At 37.4% G+C, this 17953-nt stretch overlaps 1 protein-coding gene across 3 annotated transcripts in view; it reads left to right on the plus strand.

Moving 5' to 3' along the window:
* Positions 1–17953, plus strand: part of Smc5 (structural maintenance of chromosomes 5) — a 62808-nt gene that overhangs the window by 34211 nt on the left and 10644 nt on the right. For all 3 annotated transcript variants that reach the window (XM_040746347.1, XM_005063740.4, XM_013115039.3), the window contains exons 12-18: positions 158–252; positions 2046–2178; positions 3342–3515; positions 3608–3777; positions 5972–6095; positions 6493–6615; positions 17095–17220. In XM_040746347.1, coding sequence (XP_040602281.1) covers positions 158–252; positions 2046–2178; positions 3342–3515; positions 3608–3777; positions 5972–6095; positions 6493–6615; positions 17095–17220 — 945 coding nt within the window. The remainder of the gene's footprint in view (positions 1–157; positions 253–2045; positions 2179–3341; positions 3516–3607; positions 3778–5971; positions 6096–6492; positions 6616–17094; positions 17221–17953) is intronic.

Consider the following 17953-nt stretch of genomic DNA (forward strand, 5'->3'; position numbering starts at 1 on the left):
GCTCATAATGAATTTAGAAGGGTAAAGTTAAAAGGGAAATATAAAACATAATGCTTTGCTTAAATTTCTGATCATCCTAGCAATGCCAACGGGAATTAATTAAAAATTATTTCAATTAAGCACATGGTAATTAATACTGTCTTTTTCCTGAACTCAGGTTCGTGACAATAAGAAGTTAAGAGTAAATGCTGTTATTGCTCCCAAGATTTCATACGCAGACAAAGCACCTTCAAGATCTCTGAATGAGTTAAAGTAAGTTGAAAATATTATTAGAACTAATTTGAACACTGAATAATTAAGTGACCTTTAATTCTTCATGTAATATGTTTGTTATAAGCTGTATTATATCTGCTGAAGTCTCAAGTTGGGAAAAGTTCAGGCTTAAGAATATTCCAAGTCTTATGTTTCATAAAGGTGATTTTTCAAATTAGTATAACAGTATTGGATTAGCTAAAGAAACACACTAAATTTCTTTTACTAAAGTTAAAAGGCATAAGTTAGCCATTGGAAATAGGCAGTAATAAATAATTTTCTAGTGCAAAAATAATTTCTGTGACAAGTAGTGGTGGCACACACCTTTAGTCCCAGCATTTGGTGAGGGACGCAAACAGAAAACATAAGCTTCCTTCTTCCATGTCCTTTTATGTGGGCTGCCACCAGAAGGTATGGACCTCATATGATGCAACCAAGAAAAAGTCCTCACAGGTGATCCCAGCTGTGAGTTCGAGGCCAGCCTGGTCTTCAGAGCAAATTCCAAGAGAGCCAGGGCTGTTAAATAGAAAAACAGAGCAAGTTCCAAGAGAGCCAGGGCTGTTAAATAGAAAAACCCTGAGTTGAGAAAAGCAAAAATAATAATATTAATAATTTCTGTAAGGACTAAATGTAAGAAACACAGTTTTACACAATTATATGTAAATATCTGATTTCTGGATATAACTAGACATTCTTAATATAAAAAATAAGAACAGGAACAGGAAAAATAGTTCATAAAAAATAGATTGCAATTATCAAAGGCTTAAGCTTAGCAGTAAGGAAGACAATAGAACAAGTGATTTTAAAATCCTCTACCATTGTTAAAATGTCTGTCTTAGCTGCTTTTGTTTTGTTTTCAGGAGGTGGATTTGTTTGTTGTTTGCTTGTTTTGTTGTTGTTTTGAGACAGGATCTCACTGTATAGAATAGGCTGACCTGAACTTACAGAAATTCACTTGCTTCTGCTTTCAAGTGCTGAGATAAAAGGCATGTGCCACCACCTCCAGCTTTAGTTACTTTTTCATTGCTGTGAAGAGACACCATGACAAGGACAACTTACAAAAGAATTTGATTAGGGGCTGGCTTACAGTTGCAGAGGGTTAATACAATCCATGACCACCATGGTGAGATGTGTGGTACCTGGCAGGCAGCATGGCACAGGAGCAGTAGCTGATCTATTGGCAAAAGGCAAGACGAGAAACTGGGCCTGGTGTGGACTTTTGAAACCTCAAAACCCGCCTCCAAGGCACCTCCTCCTCCAATAAGGTCACGCTTCCTAATCCTTCCCAAACATTTCTACCAGCTGGGATCAAATATTCAAGCATGAGCCTAGGGGGCCTTTCTCCCTCAAACCCTGGCACTGTAGTTACTTACTGCTTATTGACTCCTTGTCAGATATCAGGTTGTATGTCTGTGAGGATACGTGTGTACCTGTGTGTAGAAGACAGCTTCTCCTGTGATTTCTCATACTTTTCCATTCTCAAATAGTTTTGTGGTGTGGGGGAAAGAACAAAAATCTCATACTGTCCAGGAATTTACCCAGTAGGGTAGACCGTGTTGCTTGAAGCCCCAGTGATCCACTGTCTCCACCTCCCCATTGGCATAGTGAGCCAATGCCATTTATCTGGAGATTTTGTATGGGTAGTGGGGCCTGAACTCCAGTCCGTTGCACCTAAACTTTCTTGTTGTACTTGCAAGGCAAGCATTTCATCTGCTGAGCCATCTCAGCCTACTAATAAGGTTTTTAAAGTAATATTTTAAGAAGAAAAACCAATTCAGTCCTTTTCTTTTCAGACAGTATGGCTTTTTTTCATATTTGCGAGAGCTATTTGATGCTCCTGACCCTGTGATGAGTTACCTCTGCTGCCAGTATCATATTCATGAAGTTCCTGTAGGAACTGAACGGACCCGAGAAAAAATTGAACGGGTAAGAAAATGAAGATGTAGAAACTCTTCATATTTAACAGTTGTAGTAGGACATAAAGCTGTGACTGTTAATGACTATTTTATAGCAGAAGTGATACAGAATTACCTAGAACAAATTAATAAATACTTTTATTTTTAGAAGAATTGAATAAAGTTAAAACCTGGAATACCTGTATGCTTTTAGCTGATTCTGCCTTGCTTGATATGTATATGGTGATTTAGTCTTTAAAAATCTTGCACTCTGCCAGGCTGTGGTGCACACATTTAATCCCAGCACTCAGGAGGCAGAATCAGGCGGATCTCTATGAATTTGAGGCCATCCTGGTCTACAAAGCGAGTTCCAGGACAGAATCTAAAGCTACAGTGAAATCCTATTTTGAAAAGTAAAGATAGATAGGTGGGTGGAAGGAAGGAAGGAAGGAAGGAAGGAAGGAAGGAAGGAAGGAAGGAAGGAAGGAAGGAAGGAAGGAAGGAAGGAAGTCTTTCAGTCTAGATTATCTTTCAAGTGTACTTAGTATGGTAGACTGGGATATAGGTCTATTCTGGCAAGCTTTCATCTTCTTAAAGCTTTTATTTAAGTCTGTCTCAATAAACAGATAGCCACTTTTCATAAGTTCTTATTTTCTTAGCAAATAAATCCTTAAGCTTTTTTGCAAGCAGGGACAGCAAATTTCTCTCAGAACAGGCTTTTCTTTTTATTTGTAAGTGTTGTTGTTAGTTTTGTTTTTGTTTTCTGAGACAGATTGTCATGTTCCCAGGCTCTCTTTAAATTACTGTGTAGCGTGGCCAAGTCTAGTCTTGAATTCCTTTATCTTCTTTCTCAACCTCCCAAACACTGGAATTACAGTTGTACACCATCACGCCCAGCTTGGGCTGTTTGTTTGTTTTTCATACTACTAAGTTTATGTTTTGATACTGTGTGTAAACTAAGAATTAATTATAGACTTCAGTTCTCTTCATTCCCCTCGTTTATGTTGTTTCCAAAACACTTACCTGAGATACACTAAACTACATTTCAGAGATGTTGGTTAGGTAGTGTTATTTTAAATCTGGTATATTAGTCTTCTAGAATTCTCCTGGTTCATGTTTTTAATTCTTTAGTCCTTTAAAGCATAAATCATCGTTTTTGTTAGAATGTTCATGAATTCCTACTTTACATTATAGGTAATACAAGAAACTCGCTTAAAACAAATTTATACAGCAGAAGAAAAGTATGTGTTGAAAACTTCTTTCTATTCAAATAAAGTTATTTCTAGTAACACATCCCTGAAAGTAGCCCAGTTCCTCACTGTCACAGTGGATCTAGAGCAAAGAAGACACTTGGAAGAACAGCTGAAGGTTGGTTCACTGCATAGTTAATAAGTTGTTGGCTGAATTTTTAATACTTTGGAACTTTAAAAGTTTTTGTTAACAATTTGAATATTCCGTAGGAAATTAATAGAAAATTGGAATCAGTGGAATCAGGATTGGTGGCCTTGCGTGATACAAACAAGCATCTTGAGCTCAAAGACAATGAGCTAAGATTGAAGAAGAAGGAACTTCTTGAAAGAAAAACCAAAAAAAGACAACTGGAGCAGAAAATCAGCTCCAAACTGGGAAGGTATCTTGTAGCTTTGGGTGGGGAGCTCAACAAAACACAGCCTGAGGGCCTACTAGTTCAATCCTGTAATGTCAACAAAGAGTTTAGATTGATTTCTAAAGTTTTAGTATTAATGCTCAAATTACAATTGTGATGCAAAGGGCAGTCAGACTAAACTGTTTTCTTTCCAGTTCCTTGACCCATTTAATGCCTCTGTGTTTAGAATACAGTTAGAGATTATTATATTGGCACAAGAAAATGGGAACTATAGGGTCTTTCCTATGGCCTGTGACCTTTCCAGCCATGAGTAATTGATTAGGTTTATAAAACCAGGCATGAATACCTTAAGTGGCCCTAAATCCAATTAGATAGCTATTGTTTACCTCCAAGGTAAAAGTGCACTGTTAAGGATATTTTGCTGGTCTGATAAACATGTCAACATAGACTGGGGACATTTCACAAGGCCCACCCATCGATAAAGAGCTATAAGCAGTCAGTGGCTGCTGAGAGGGGAAATCTGTTTTCTCTAGGGAAAAGCTTCTTGATAGGTTATCTAATCCTAAGTGATCAGCCCCAAATACATGTACATATGAAAAATACTAATGAACATTCTCTCTCTCTCTCTCTCCCCCCATCTCCTCTCTCTCTCTCTCTTATACACACGCATACACACAGAGAGAGAGACATGATAATAAATAGTGAATTTTAGAGGGATGGAGCATAGAGTACTTGGAGATGGATAAGGGAAGCGTGTGGAAATGGTGTGAATACAGTAGTTAAAAATTTTCTTGGAAAATAAATTTAGATTAAAAGAAATTGGAAAATATTTTTTTGAAGAAGAAAACAAAAGTATGTTAGGAAACTTCTTTGTGTTTAATCTTTTTAAGCAAATAGCTTCCTTTCTAGATTTCTTTTTCAACTTTTGGCCTTGCTTATCATCTTCAACCCTTTACTTTAATCCTGTCTTCAACTGTTGGTAAACTACTTAAACTTTTCTGTGTGACTCCACTTAGAATGTGGACCTATTGCTTAAAAGTTTCTTTAAATCTAATGATTTTACTAACACAATGACTTGCCCATTACCAGTCACTTGTTTTATTCGTGTCCCTTGTACACTTTGTGCTTCTATGGTGATGTTTGGACCCTCCATGCAATTCATCCAAAATACTATTGCAAAAGTCTTTTTTTATTTGTACTTAAAAAAGAAAATGCCAACCTCCACCTAGTACTTCCTAAGATTGGTTTTCATAATTATTCAGAATCTTATTTTTCTCTCCAGGAAGTCCTCCTTGTACACCATCTTCTGTACTTGATAGTTCTTGTTTATTATTACTTCTGTCTTTTCTTTAGCCCCTTGAAGTCACCTTGGCTTAGTGAAAAAACCATGGACACCAAATTAGTGTTAAACTTAACCTACCAATTAATATCCATAATCTTAGGTGATTTACTTAACTTTTCAAGCCTTTGTTTCTTAATCTTTAAAATTGTTTTAATGATAATTTTAGGACTCTTGTATGGGGGTGGGGCTTAGCTCATGTAGGTCAGGCTGGCCTCACACTTGCTGTGTAGCTGAGAGGGACCTTAAACTTGTGATTTTCCTGCCTCTGCCTCACCACCACTCCTAATTAATGCTTCTGGGGGGGGCGGGGGTGAGGGGTTGAGTCCAGATCTTCATGCTTTGTTAGGCAAGCACTCCACCACCTGAGCTGCATTCCCAACCCTGTGTTAATTTTACCTATGGATCAACTCTACCTGCTTAAGGATTGTGTTTCATGAGCACTATAGTAACAACTTATATTAATAAATTCTGGGCCAGGTGTTATGCTATGTGTATGTTTTTTCTCCAAAGTTCACTGGGAAGAAGTTTTATCCTCTGCGGGTTAAAAATGAAAAGGCTAAAGCTCCAAGGTGTAACTTGTCAAGTTCTGCTTATTGGTGAATCACAAAGGGGATATTCAAGCTCCCTTTCTGACTCCACATTCTGTATCAGCACCATTAATGACTCTAGACAGCACTGGTCCTATAGCAACACCACGATATATTTTGATCCTAGTTGATTGCATTAAAAGTTGCTTTATCTAGGAGCCAGCATTTATACTTCTGATTATCATTTCTCATTACTATGTAACCAAAAAAGTTCAGGGAACCTAAGTCTTTGGGCTTGGTCCTATGTTTAGTTCTGAGCTCTCCATCATTATGTGTGTTTGTTATACAGTATAAGACTGATGGAACAGGATACTTGCAATCTGGAAGAGGAAGAACGAAAAGCAAGTACTAAAATCAAAGAAATAAATGTTCAGAAAGCAAAACTTGTTACTGAACTAACAGGCCTAGTGAAGGTAAGATATTTTTCTCAATTTTTGACATTTTTTTAAAAATACCTTCTAGATACTAAAACTTAGTAATTTTAGAGGATTTTGTGGGAAATAATCTCTTAAGTGTTTCTCTTAGTTATAATAAGCAAGAAATTTTTACAATTAGTTTCATCTTGTAGAGAATTTTAAACATTAACTTATTAGGCTAAGTTACTTTTTCCAGGTGACTTAAGAATATAGAAAATTACTTTTTTTTAAAGTAGTTTTATACTGAACTATTTGATGGAGATGTCAGTTTGATGGAAGATGTTAACTTTTCATGGTTCATGATTTTTTTTTTTAAAAAAAAACTATGGTGTTTTTCATAGTTGTAAAACAAGGCAACATAAAAATAAAATTCTTATGGGTTGTTTGTTCATAGATTTGCACTTCTTTGCATATACAAAAAGTCAATTTGATTCTTCAGAATACTACAGTGATTTCTGAGAAGAACAAATTAGAAGCAGATTACATGGCATCATCTTCACAGCTGCGTGTCACAGAGGTAATATATTTTTGCCTTTTTTTTTAAATTGGAGTCCATCTTCAAACCAGTTTGAAAGTATACATCACATACTATCATTTGCAATATGCAGTTGTTGTATACTATATAATTTACATTTTAGAGTCAGCAAAGTAGCTCATTGGTTAAAAGTGCTTGCCACATAATGGCGCTGACCAAAGTTTAATCTTCAGAACCCAAGGAAAGGTAGGAGAGAGCTGACTCCTCAGAGCTAATATGTACACACCTGTGCTCTCAGACATAATAATCACTATTAATAAAATAAAACAACACATTTTGTTAATCAGGAAACAGTACTTGATGTGTGTAAGAGTGGGTGAATAATCATGAGAGTATAACCTTAACTTTATTATTTGGCAATGGAATGATAAACTTGTGTCGGTGAAGTGGGGAATAATACAGAAACTTAATTCTAAAGGTGTAGCATCAAAGTGGTGGTGACAGTTATTTTTCATTTTTGTTTTTGTTGTTACATAGTTTGTTAGTATTCAAATTCCTTTCTCAAAAATAGAAGAACACCTTTTCTTGTAAGCATCCATGGACAGCCTGGACAGTAACAGAACTGAACTTTAAGGAATCCTTGTCAGTGACCTACAGTCCTGTTCTGATGCTAACTAACCATATGAAGTTAGCACTGAAATGGACAGTTTATAAGGAATATCCCAGTAGACCACTTTTTCTTAATTTGTTTGCTATAGATTCAAGCATCCTAAACCATCTGTACTTCTTTGACTATCTACTGCAAAACCCTGGTTTTCCATGGCCCCTTCGTGGTTGGTAATTCACTACAAGAGCACAGGACTCTGAACAGCACTGACTTTTATCATAAAGAGACATACAGAACAATATCCGAGAGGGTCCTGAGCAGTCTCAGTGCCCTTCATGAGTCGTGCTGTGTCAACTCTACTGATGGTTCCTTGTGCTTACCATCCAGGAAGCTTCATCACACTGCAGGGTTCCTATCGAGTTTATTTCATGAGCATGGGTGCACCATTAGCCATGTGGTTGCACTCAGTCTCCAGACTTACCTTAAGTTTGGAGAGTCATTTTAAGTGCTGATGTCATATGGTTCAGAAAGCTCTGACTATAAGGTTAGTCTTTCTGGCACTGCCCATTAACATCCTGAGTGAGTTCACTCCCCTTAAAATAAATACACTCAGGTGTGATCCAAGGAATTCTTGAATAAAAAATAATCTCTCAGCACTCATTTTCAAAGGCTAATCACATTGTTCATTTCCACCTGAGAACTCCAGAATGCAGTGGGCAACATAAGTTGATAGGAACATCAAAACTATCCTGATGTTACCAAGAACCCCAAAATGAAGCTGCCAGCAGGTTCTCTTCTCTAAAGAGGTGAGGTCCTGTTAACCATGGAAAGGTCAGCAGTCCAGTGTGGAAAGAAACTGAAACTGAGACAGGTGTTCCAGACTAGAGGACAGTCTAATAATACTGACATTGTCTAGACTTAAGAATCTCAAACTTCTTTGAAGGGACAGTGATGCATGTTCTAAATGTGTGATTATAAGTCAGATACGTAACTAAATTCTCTGTAAAAGAAAAGTATAAATAAAATGGCATATATTTGCTGTTGGTTGTTTTAGATGCCAGTATTATTATATCAGTTGATGCTTTATGATAGGGAAATAAGGAGTGCTTAAATATTTTCCATTGTGAGGAGCCAACAGATAATTTCTCTCCCAAGAAGTATGTATGTATATACATATTATATGGAGGTATGATTAGCATGTAAATTGTTTGCACAGAGTTAATGATGTTAAGAGCAAGGGCAATAGAACTCAAGATGTAAAAATTACTGTTGCAAAACACAGCTGGAATTAAGGCCAGGCAGATGCATGACTACAGTCATAGCACTTAGGAGACTAAGGTGTCAGGATCATTTGAATTTAACAGATTGAGACCAGCATAGGCAACATGGAGCCCCATCTCAAATAAACAGCCAAATATAAATCACAGCAACAGAATATGAAACACATATAAAAGAAAAAATGTTTCAGAAAGGGTAAAAGTAGAAGAATCATGGCTACAGTTATCTTTTTAGAGTGACAAAAATATAACACTGGATTTATAATATTTGTACAGCTGTGTAGGTTTACTAATAATCACTGACTAGTACACTTACAATCTTATATAAATTCATGAACTCTGTTAAAGAGTGGGAAATGAAAGGCTTATCTCTTTATTGGGAAGTTCCTGGCATCTTTTTTTTGTTTGTTTGCTTGTTTTTTGGTTTTTTTGTTTTTTGTTTTTGTATTTTTGCTTTACGAGACAGGGTTTCTCTGTATTGTTTTGGAGGCTGTCAGTCCAGCCTGGCCTCGAACTCACAGAGATCCACCTGTCTCTGCCTCCCAAGTGCTGGGATTAAAGGCGTGCACCACCACCGTCCAGCTTACTGGCATCTTAACATATATTACCAAGTGAAAAATAGAAAAGGAGACGCCAGGCGTTGGTGGCGCACACCTTTAATCCCAGCACTCAGGAGGCAGAGGCAGGCGGATCTCTGTGAGTTCGAGACCAGCCTGGACTACCAAGCGAGTTCCAGGACAGCCTCCAAAGCCGCAGAGAAACCCTGTCTCGAAAAACCAAAAAAAAAAAAAAAAAAAAAAAAAAAAAGGAGATGTATATAGTATTTCCACTTTGTAGGAAATGGTCAGGGGAGTATGGGGAAGCCCCATGGGAAAGGCCAGCAGCTTTCCTCCTTGTTCATGGGGTCAAAAATGAGCTAACTCTATATTCCTCTTAGTGGTTAGCTTAATGAAACAAAACAAAAGCCAAAATGAAACAAATACATCTAATTTTGTGTTGTTATCATCATAGCATCACAGAAAAACTATATTCCAAAATAATTTGATTCTAAACAGAAGAATTCCAAAAAGCATCTTAACCTGTTTTTAGTAATTAAGCTGCTCGTGTCTGTGGTGTTGTACAAGTAAAGAAATAAATGATACCATTAGGATATTTAGCCTAAAAGAAAACAGCTTCGGTGTAAAATAAGGATGTTAAGTAATAAAAGCTTTGAAGACTGAGTTGGGAATAACTTCACAATGTATTTTCTCCAAATGGATCTGGGAGGGGTGAGTAGACAAGTTAGGCATGGTGGTACAAGGCTTTAATGCCTGCACTTAGGGGGCCAGGTCAAGTAAGTTTGAGGACCCCCTGTGCTACATAGTGGACTCTTGTTTCAGAAAGAAAAGAAAAATCACCCGCCACCAAGAAAATAAAACATTTCCTCATTCCATTTGCATGGCCTCTAAGTACTGTTTTGTACTAAAATGGCTCATTGGAAAAAATGGTTGATTCCAAGTCTAGAAAAGAAATATGTATGTAAATAATGTTAGGTAAACTTTGATGATTTTGTCATGCTTGTAAACAAAACAAAGAACCCCAGATGACTCTTAAGATCTTAAATAAGACCCTCAAAAGTGGCCATAGGTGATGGGGCAGTAAATAGAATATATCAGGAATATAAATTGACATTTAGAATGATTCTCTTAAAATCTTACTAGATTAGAGAATATTTAGAAAAGCCAATTTACTATTTTGAATAATTTTAAACAGTTAAGCATTCATCTGTTTGATTGTTTTTAAGTAGTGTGGGTGGGATAAGAGAAGGTCTTGCTTTTTTTTTTCTTGACTAGCCTAAAACTCACTATGTAGACCAGACCATCCTTGAACCCATAAAGATTCACCTGCCTCTGCTTCCTAAGTGCTATGATTACAGAGGTTTAATTATTTATGTGTGTGCATGCTTGTCTGAGTGTCTGCAACTTTTATGCAGATGCCTGCAGAGGCCACAAGAGGGTGTTGGCTCCCTAGGAGCTAGAATCACAGAATTGTGATCTTCTGCAAGAGCAGTCCAGCCCAATTATCACACATTTCATAAATGAACTGTTCATTATTAGGAATATAGAAATAAATGTGATCTTCTTTATAGATATATTCTAGCTGATGAATGAAGAAAAAATTATAGTATTAGAGATGTGTATCCTGATAACATATTACCACTTTTGAAATGACACTGGGAAATAATCAAATTTCTATCTGTATAAGCCTCTATCTAGAACAGGGTATTGTGATGTCAGAACTATTGGCATTTGGACCAGGTAGTTCTTTCTGTAAGACTGTCTCTGTGCATTAGCAGCACCACTGACATCTCTACCTAAAAGGAATGAATAGTAATACACACACACTCACACTCACCAGTAGTGGCAGTCAAAAATTTCTAAAGGCATTGCCACATACACGCTAGGAAGCAGTACCAACCACCTCTAATCAGAACCTCCAGTTTACTTTTGAGACAGAGTCCCATGTGTAGACCAGGCTGACCTCAGATTTTAAGAGATACCCACCTGTCTTTTGCTGCTGGGATCAACAGGGTGCATCACCAACCCTGGCAAGAAATGGGTTGCATGGATGGCTCACTGGGTAAAGTGCATGCTGTAGAAGCATGAGAACCTTGAGTTCAGAACCCATGTAAAATGCCAAGCACAGCACCGTGTCTGGAACCCAGTGCTGAGGGAGCAGACCGGTGAATCACTTAATAACTACTGTTGTAGTTTTATGTATTCCCCACCTGAAAAAGTTAGTTCTCAGAAGCATTTCTTTCCCGTATCAGATTCAGATTTTGGAGATTTGTATTATGCATAATGAAATGCCTTAGGGATGGGTTCAAAGGCAAAACACAATCACATTATGTTTTATGTACACATCATACACATAACCTGATACCTCTGTCTGCTGCAACGATTTTGACTTTGACTTAGCATGGGTGAAGTGAGGAACTTTCCACTCGTGGCATCATGACAGTGTTTCTGATTAGGAACTCAGATTTTCAGATAGGGATGCTCCAGCTACACTACCATATTTCTTTAAACTTACATAGATCAAAACTTGCAAGCTTGTGTATTAAAAAGTCAGTTTAGAGCTATGATTTTTAAGTCCCAGATAGATATGAAAATTTCAAGTTAGCATTTAAGAAAAATGTCTACTGATTTTCATATTTTCAGTTGTGTTTTGTCTAGTATCGAAGACACAGCAGTCAATCAGATTGGAGCTGGGAATGTAGAGACAGTCAATCCCATCACTGAAAAACATGAAGAAATAAGTTAATTTGTAGCCAGTGTTTTACTAATGGCATGGCGCCTAGAACTTTAATTCTATTCATATAGGAGGTAGTTTTTATTTTGTTTGAATATTACTTATTTAATGAACTGTTATGAAAAAAAAAATTAGGGGATAATTCTTTCTTCCACAAGAGGGCCTTCCAGTTGTGTATTTCTGTATAATTTTTGTAACAATTCAACTTTGTGTAGAAAGAATTTCAGAGGACAGATAATCATTTTTTCAAGATATATACTTAATTTTTTTTCAACTATTAACTGAAGATGTTTTTTGTAGATTTTGGAATTGTTTTGGTTTTTTTATGGTGAAGTGTCTAATTGGAATTAGGTACCTATGATCATAGTTTTGTTAGCAACATCCAGAACATCATAATCAGGAGCCAGCCAAACATACGCTTTCTTCTGTCTTGTCAGGCCTTATGAGGGTGTTGACTTTGGCCACATCAGTGTCATAGAGTTTCTTGACAGCCTGTTTCATCTGGTGCTTGTTGGCTTTGACATCACAATGAACACAAGCGTGTTGTCTTCTATCTTCTTCATGGCTGACTCAGTGGTCAAGGGGAATTAAATAGTGGGCAAGCTTGTTTCTCCTGCGCGTGCTCTTTCAAGGGTATTTGGCTGCCTCCGGATCCTCTGGGTCTTGGGCCACCTGACACGCAGATCTTCTTTTTGTGGCTGTGGGTGCCTTTCAGCACTGCCTTCTTGACTTTCAAGGCCTTCCTCTTTGGCTTAGCCTTTGGGAGGGGCGGGAGCTCCCTTCTTTGCTTTTGGTGCTATCTTGGCAAAAAGGTTTTGTGTTTTAAACCTTATTTTATTTTATTTTATTTATTATTTTCTGTGCTCAGTTTTCTATTTTAGACTAGAGTAAAAGCAGGAATCCAAATAAAGTCTTTGATTAGCTTGACTTTACAGCTCTCTCTTATATAAATACATATTCCTTTTTTTTTTCTCTGTTCCACCAACAAAGACCGACAAGAATTGTGCTTTAAAGTCATGGGGCTCTTTTCTTACTTAACTGTCATGGAGCTTATGCTGTCTTTGGCAACTTCCTCATTTCCCCATGTCTTTTGTTATTTTTCAATAAGTTTTTTTTAATTTTGTATATAAACATACTACATTTATATCAATTTTACTCCCTCTCCAATTCCTTTGGAGTCCCCCAATTCCTTCTCAACTTCATGACCTCTTTTTTATAATAAATGTTACATACCTACATACATACACACACACACACATATGTGTGTATATGTTTGTGTGTGGACATACAAACTATTTAGTCCATCTAGTAATGCTCATATGTACATACATTTAGGTCTGACTACTTGAAATTGGACAATCTATAAGAGGTCTTCCATGGGACAGTTTGGTGACAGTTGCCTAAAAAAGTTTTTATCTAAGAAAAGCCACTGATTGCCTATAGTTCTTCATCTAGGTCTAGGGCCTTGTGCATTTTCCCTATCCCCTTTGGTTTATCCAGTGGTGTGGTCAATGTGCAGGTCTTGTATAGACAACCATGTTTTTGAAATTTCATGGCTATTGTATCCTTCTTATATCTCAGTATCTTGCAGTAGGCATCCCAGTTCTCTGGCTCTTAAATTTTCCACTCATCTTCTATGATGTTCCTTGAGCCTTAAGTGTGGAGGGGGAGGCTGTATTATAGATGTACTAATTGGATCTGTGTACTATTAAGGCTATTCACTTGTTCTTTACATTTTAACAAATTGTAGGGCTCTGTAGTAGAACAGTGTGGACAGAGTATGTAAGTAGGAAATGGAATGTAAAAGGTCAGAATGCCTGAACACCAACTGCACCATTATAATGGGAAAAAATTACTAAGAAGCAGTTAAGAGAAATTTCGGGGATATAAGATTATGAATATACAGGCATAGAAGCCTCAAAGATGTTCTTGTTACTATGTAACCTAATATGGCTAGAGGAGAGGAATTTAGAAGTATATAAAAATTTAGTCTTACCAAGGTGGGCAAGGGCCAGACCTTAAAGTTTCATGTGTGATGAGAAGGGCCACCTAATCTATCTAATGCCACTTGTAGACCAAGTATTATTACAACCACTATTCCACAGATTAGTCAGTTCAATACCCATTACAGACCTAGGAAATGTGTTATCGTTTAGATGTGGCTGAGAGGCCCTGAGGCTATAGAACTAGGGTTGAAGAGGTTTCTAATAAAACATGTTTGTCTTACTCTGTACTAAATTTTGAACTAGTTTCCCTATTCTAAAAACAAAACAAAGCATAGAAGTAAGGGGTTGATGCCCAAGCCATATCTCAATTTGATTTGATTAGTCTCTCTGAGGAACTTGGAGAGTTCTATCATTGAAAGGTCTTTGGGTGATTTATGTTTACCAGTGTGACAACAAACAAATGAAAGAGAGATAATGCAATAAAAAGTAAAAGGTTGTAGATTGGATTGAAGTAAAAGCAAGCCTTTATCTAATTACTTACTACTATGCTTTCCTTGAATAAATTCCTTTAGCCTGAGAGAAATGAAAAAAAATATATATTAAAGATTAAAGACTTCTATTCCTATTTCCTGTTCCTCTGGACTTTGCTCAAATGAAATATTAGGATATTGTAGGAATGAAATATCACTGAGCTGATTATCTGAAGGTCTAAACTGACTGAGAAGAGCCAAAATTGCATTTAATAGTTTCCTTCTGTTTGGTGACATTTGCCTAACAAAGTTTTTATCTAAGGAAAGCCTTGCTATACATACTTGTTTGTGACATTATCTCATGACAAAGCCCCTGTTCATTTTCTTTCAGTTTTTATAATGTGCTTTCATTGTCATTATTTTGACAAGGAATCACATAGTTAGGCATATGTATACAGATGTGTAAAGTATATATGCAAATGTATTTTACAATACATTCTGAATACACAAGGGAGCTGCTAACTAAGAATGCACTTAATAGAGAGATTATAAACATGAAAGTCATCGGGGGAGGAGGGCATGCCTTTAATCCCAGAACTCTGGAGTCAAAGGCATGTGGATCTTTGTGAGTTCAAGACCAGCCTTATCTACAAGAGGTAGTTCCAGGATAGGCTCCAAATATACACAAAGAAACCCTGTCTTAAAAAAACAAAATAAATGAGTAAATAAACAAGCATGAAAACCAAGCTGAATTAGAATGATTTAATTAATCTTCTGGAGAAAGACACTACACAAAAGCTAATCTGGGTAAGTGACTCCAAATGTAGATTTTAAGCTTTTTGCTAAAGTTAATTTAAAATCTGATCATCCTCCTGTTCCCCGGGGTCATGGAGATCCTGTGTAGATTAAGTATGGTACCTTATGCCTATAATCGCAGCACTTGTGAGGTAGAAGCAGAAAAATGAGGAGTCCAACATTAGCCTTGGCTACATAGTAAGGTTGAGATGAGCCTAGACTGTATGAAACCCTAAGTCCAGGGTAGCAGGTTCTTTTTTTTCCCTTTTGGTTTTTAAAATTATTTATTTTGTTTGTTTGTTTTTAAGACTATACTATAATTACAACATTGCCCCCTTCGCTTTCCTCCCTCTAAAGTCCCCTATATACCCTCCCCACTCTCCTTCAGATTCATGGCCTCTCTTTTTAATCAGCTGTTACTGCGTGCACATATATGTATTTTCATATATATATATATGTTTCCAAGAATAACTCAATATAATTGAGTTCATATATTGTCACTTGTATATATATTTTCCAGTTTGACCTTTTGGCACTGGAGAACCAATTTGTGTGCTCTTAAGTATTTATTGCAAAGACACGCTGATCTGGTTTGAGTCCTCTGGCTTGTGTTGCACTATCAATACTGGGACTCCTCTTGGATATCCTGCTGTTGACATGCTCCAGCAGATCTTAGGTGGGGTGAGCCAACTCATAGCCCAGGTTCTGGGCATGGGTAATTGCAGGGTTGCTCAGCCCTTAAGTTCTCCCCTGTCTTTACCACCTGGGTGAGCTAATTCACCCCTTACCAAGGGATGGGGCCAGTTCTCTTGCTCTCATATCCTCATGGTCAGCTCTCCCACACCTACACCTTCAGAACCAGCTTTACTGTGTTGTTGCTCAGGCAAGGTAAGGGCCACTCTCCCATGTATTGCAGCTGGTGAGGGGCAGGGACAGCTGTCACTCTTACAACCTCAGGGGCAGCATCTCCCCCGAATATGAGGAACAGGGCCAGATCCCCCTTGCTCAAGTTCTTGGGCAGTTCACCTGTACCCCACTCAATAGGGTCAGCTCTACTATGCTGCCCAAGTGAGGAGCAGGGCCCACTTTCCTGAGGGCTGCAGCTGCTAAGTGGGAGGAGTCAGCTTCCTCATCTGTCGCAGGTAGTGAGGGGCAAGGGATAGCCCACACTGCTATATGACAGACACTAATGGAGACAGCTTTCCCACGATCACAGTTTGGGGCTAGCTCACCAACACCTCTGCCAACAGGGCTGGCTCTTTCGTGCTGCCCAGGTGAGGTGCAGGGCTGGCTCTCTCTCAATATATGTATATAGGGGTAGGGATAGCCCAGAGAATTCCTAGAGCTGGAGTTGCAAGCAATTGAGAGCCATCTCTCGAGCCCCCTTTTCAGCCTATTGCTGTATAGTGTTGTGGGAGATAAAAGATACAATGTCTAGGCAAGGGGCTGTGTGGCTCTAATCTCCTTGCTTGGAAAGCAGGAAGATCAGGAGGAGTTCAAGGCCAGTCTTTGCAACATAGCAAGTTTGAAGCCAGCCTGGTCTACACGAGACCTTACTCCACTAGCACCACATCCCCAAAATGGAAAAAGAAAAAAAAAAAAAAAAAGCAGGAAAAGGAAAGAAAGGTTAGATGAGAAGCACCTGTGCAAGGGCATGACAGACAAGCACTCAGTGGGTAGTGCCTATTTCTGTTGTGATGTTGCTTCACCTTGCAGTGTTCGGTTCAGATTATAATGTGGGCATCTCATAGATCTTGCAGTTATTTGGTGGAGAAATTAGTAAGTTCATGAATAAATGATAAATAGATAAAACATACTTAAAAAGTTATCAAAAATATTCTTTGAGTTTACATTTAATGCTGTGTGGGGACAGCATTTTATTAAAACTAAACATTCAGAAAAGGGTAAACTTTAGAGTTCTTGGATATTAGAGAAATACTGGCTCTGATATATTTTAAAGTTTACTTTAAAATTTTACTCTTATAATAAAAGGCTAATGTACCTTTATAATTAAAAAAGTCATTGTTCACACAATATGATTATATAGTAAGAATTCAGCAATTTATTGGATTGTGATTGTTTATTCAAGCCTCTGATTTAGTAGTAACATTTTGAAATATTCATTTTCTTAACAGCAACAGTTCATTGAATTGGATGAAAATAGGCAGAGATTGTTACAGAAGTGTAAGGAACTTATGAAGAGAGCTAGGCAAGTATGTAACCTGAGTGCAGACCAAGCCGTTCCCCAGGAATTTCAGACAGTAAGTATAAAATATGCTTCAATTGCCATAACACAGTATTTTTAAGTTTAAGTTATCCTATTCTGGGCATAGTAACAGGACGTGAAAAACATGAAGTGCTATTTAAAAATACGCTTTCCCCCCCATTATTTTACTGATTATCATATATATAAAGTAACTTTGCTTAACTTACTTCCTCTCATATTTAGTCACCAGTCTTTGCTTAGTATTAAAATTCTTAAAATAGGGGAATTTTCTTAAAGTTACAACATAACATTCATTTTTACTATTAAAATAGATCTTTCCCCCTTGACCATCTTTGAGAGGTATAGTTAGCAGTGTGAAATATTCATGGAAACTAGTTAGTTTGTTCCTGACAAACAGCAAGCAGGGGCAATATTTAGAAAAACAAAGGCAAAAATAAAGGTGTTTTTCCTTGTTTTCCTTTATTTTCCTTAGAAGTACTGGGGTTTAATTAGGGCTCCTCAGGCACTCAGTCTTCAGAGCTGATACTTTCTTTCGGTTATATGCCAGTATTCAGGAGTCCAGCTAAGCAGTGCTGCCTTTCAGTTCATGCTCCACCATTGATGTTGCCCTGTGTTCCTAGGCTTTATCTGACATTGAAGCCTTTCTGTGTACCTACTCAAACTAACATCAAAATAGTTGCTAATACGTTTTCAGTAGTATTTATGCACTTTGTAAAATCTTAAATATGTCACTTTTCATAGATGATGAAATGTCCACCAATCATGGA

Source organism: Mesocricetus auratus, unplaced genomic scaffold (assembly GCF_017639785.1).
Source record: "Mesocricetus auratus isolate SY011 unplaced genomic scaffold, BCM_Maur_2.0 Super-Scaffold_4256, whole genome shotgun sequence".
Lineage (NCBI taxonomy): Eukaryota > Metazoa > Chordata > Mammalia > Rodentia > Cricetidae > Mesocricetus > Mesocricetus auratus.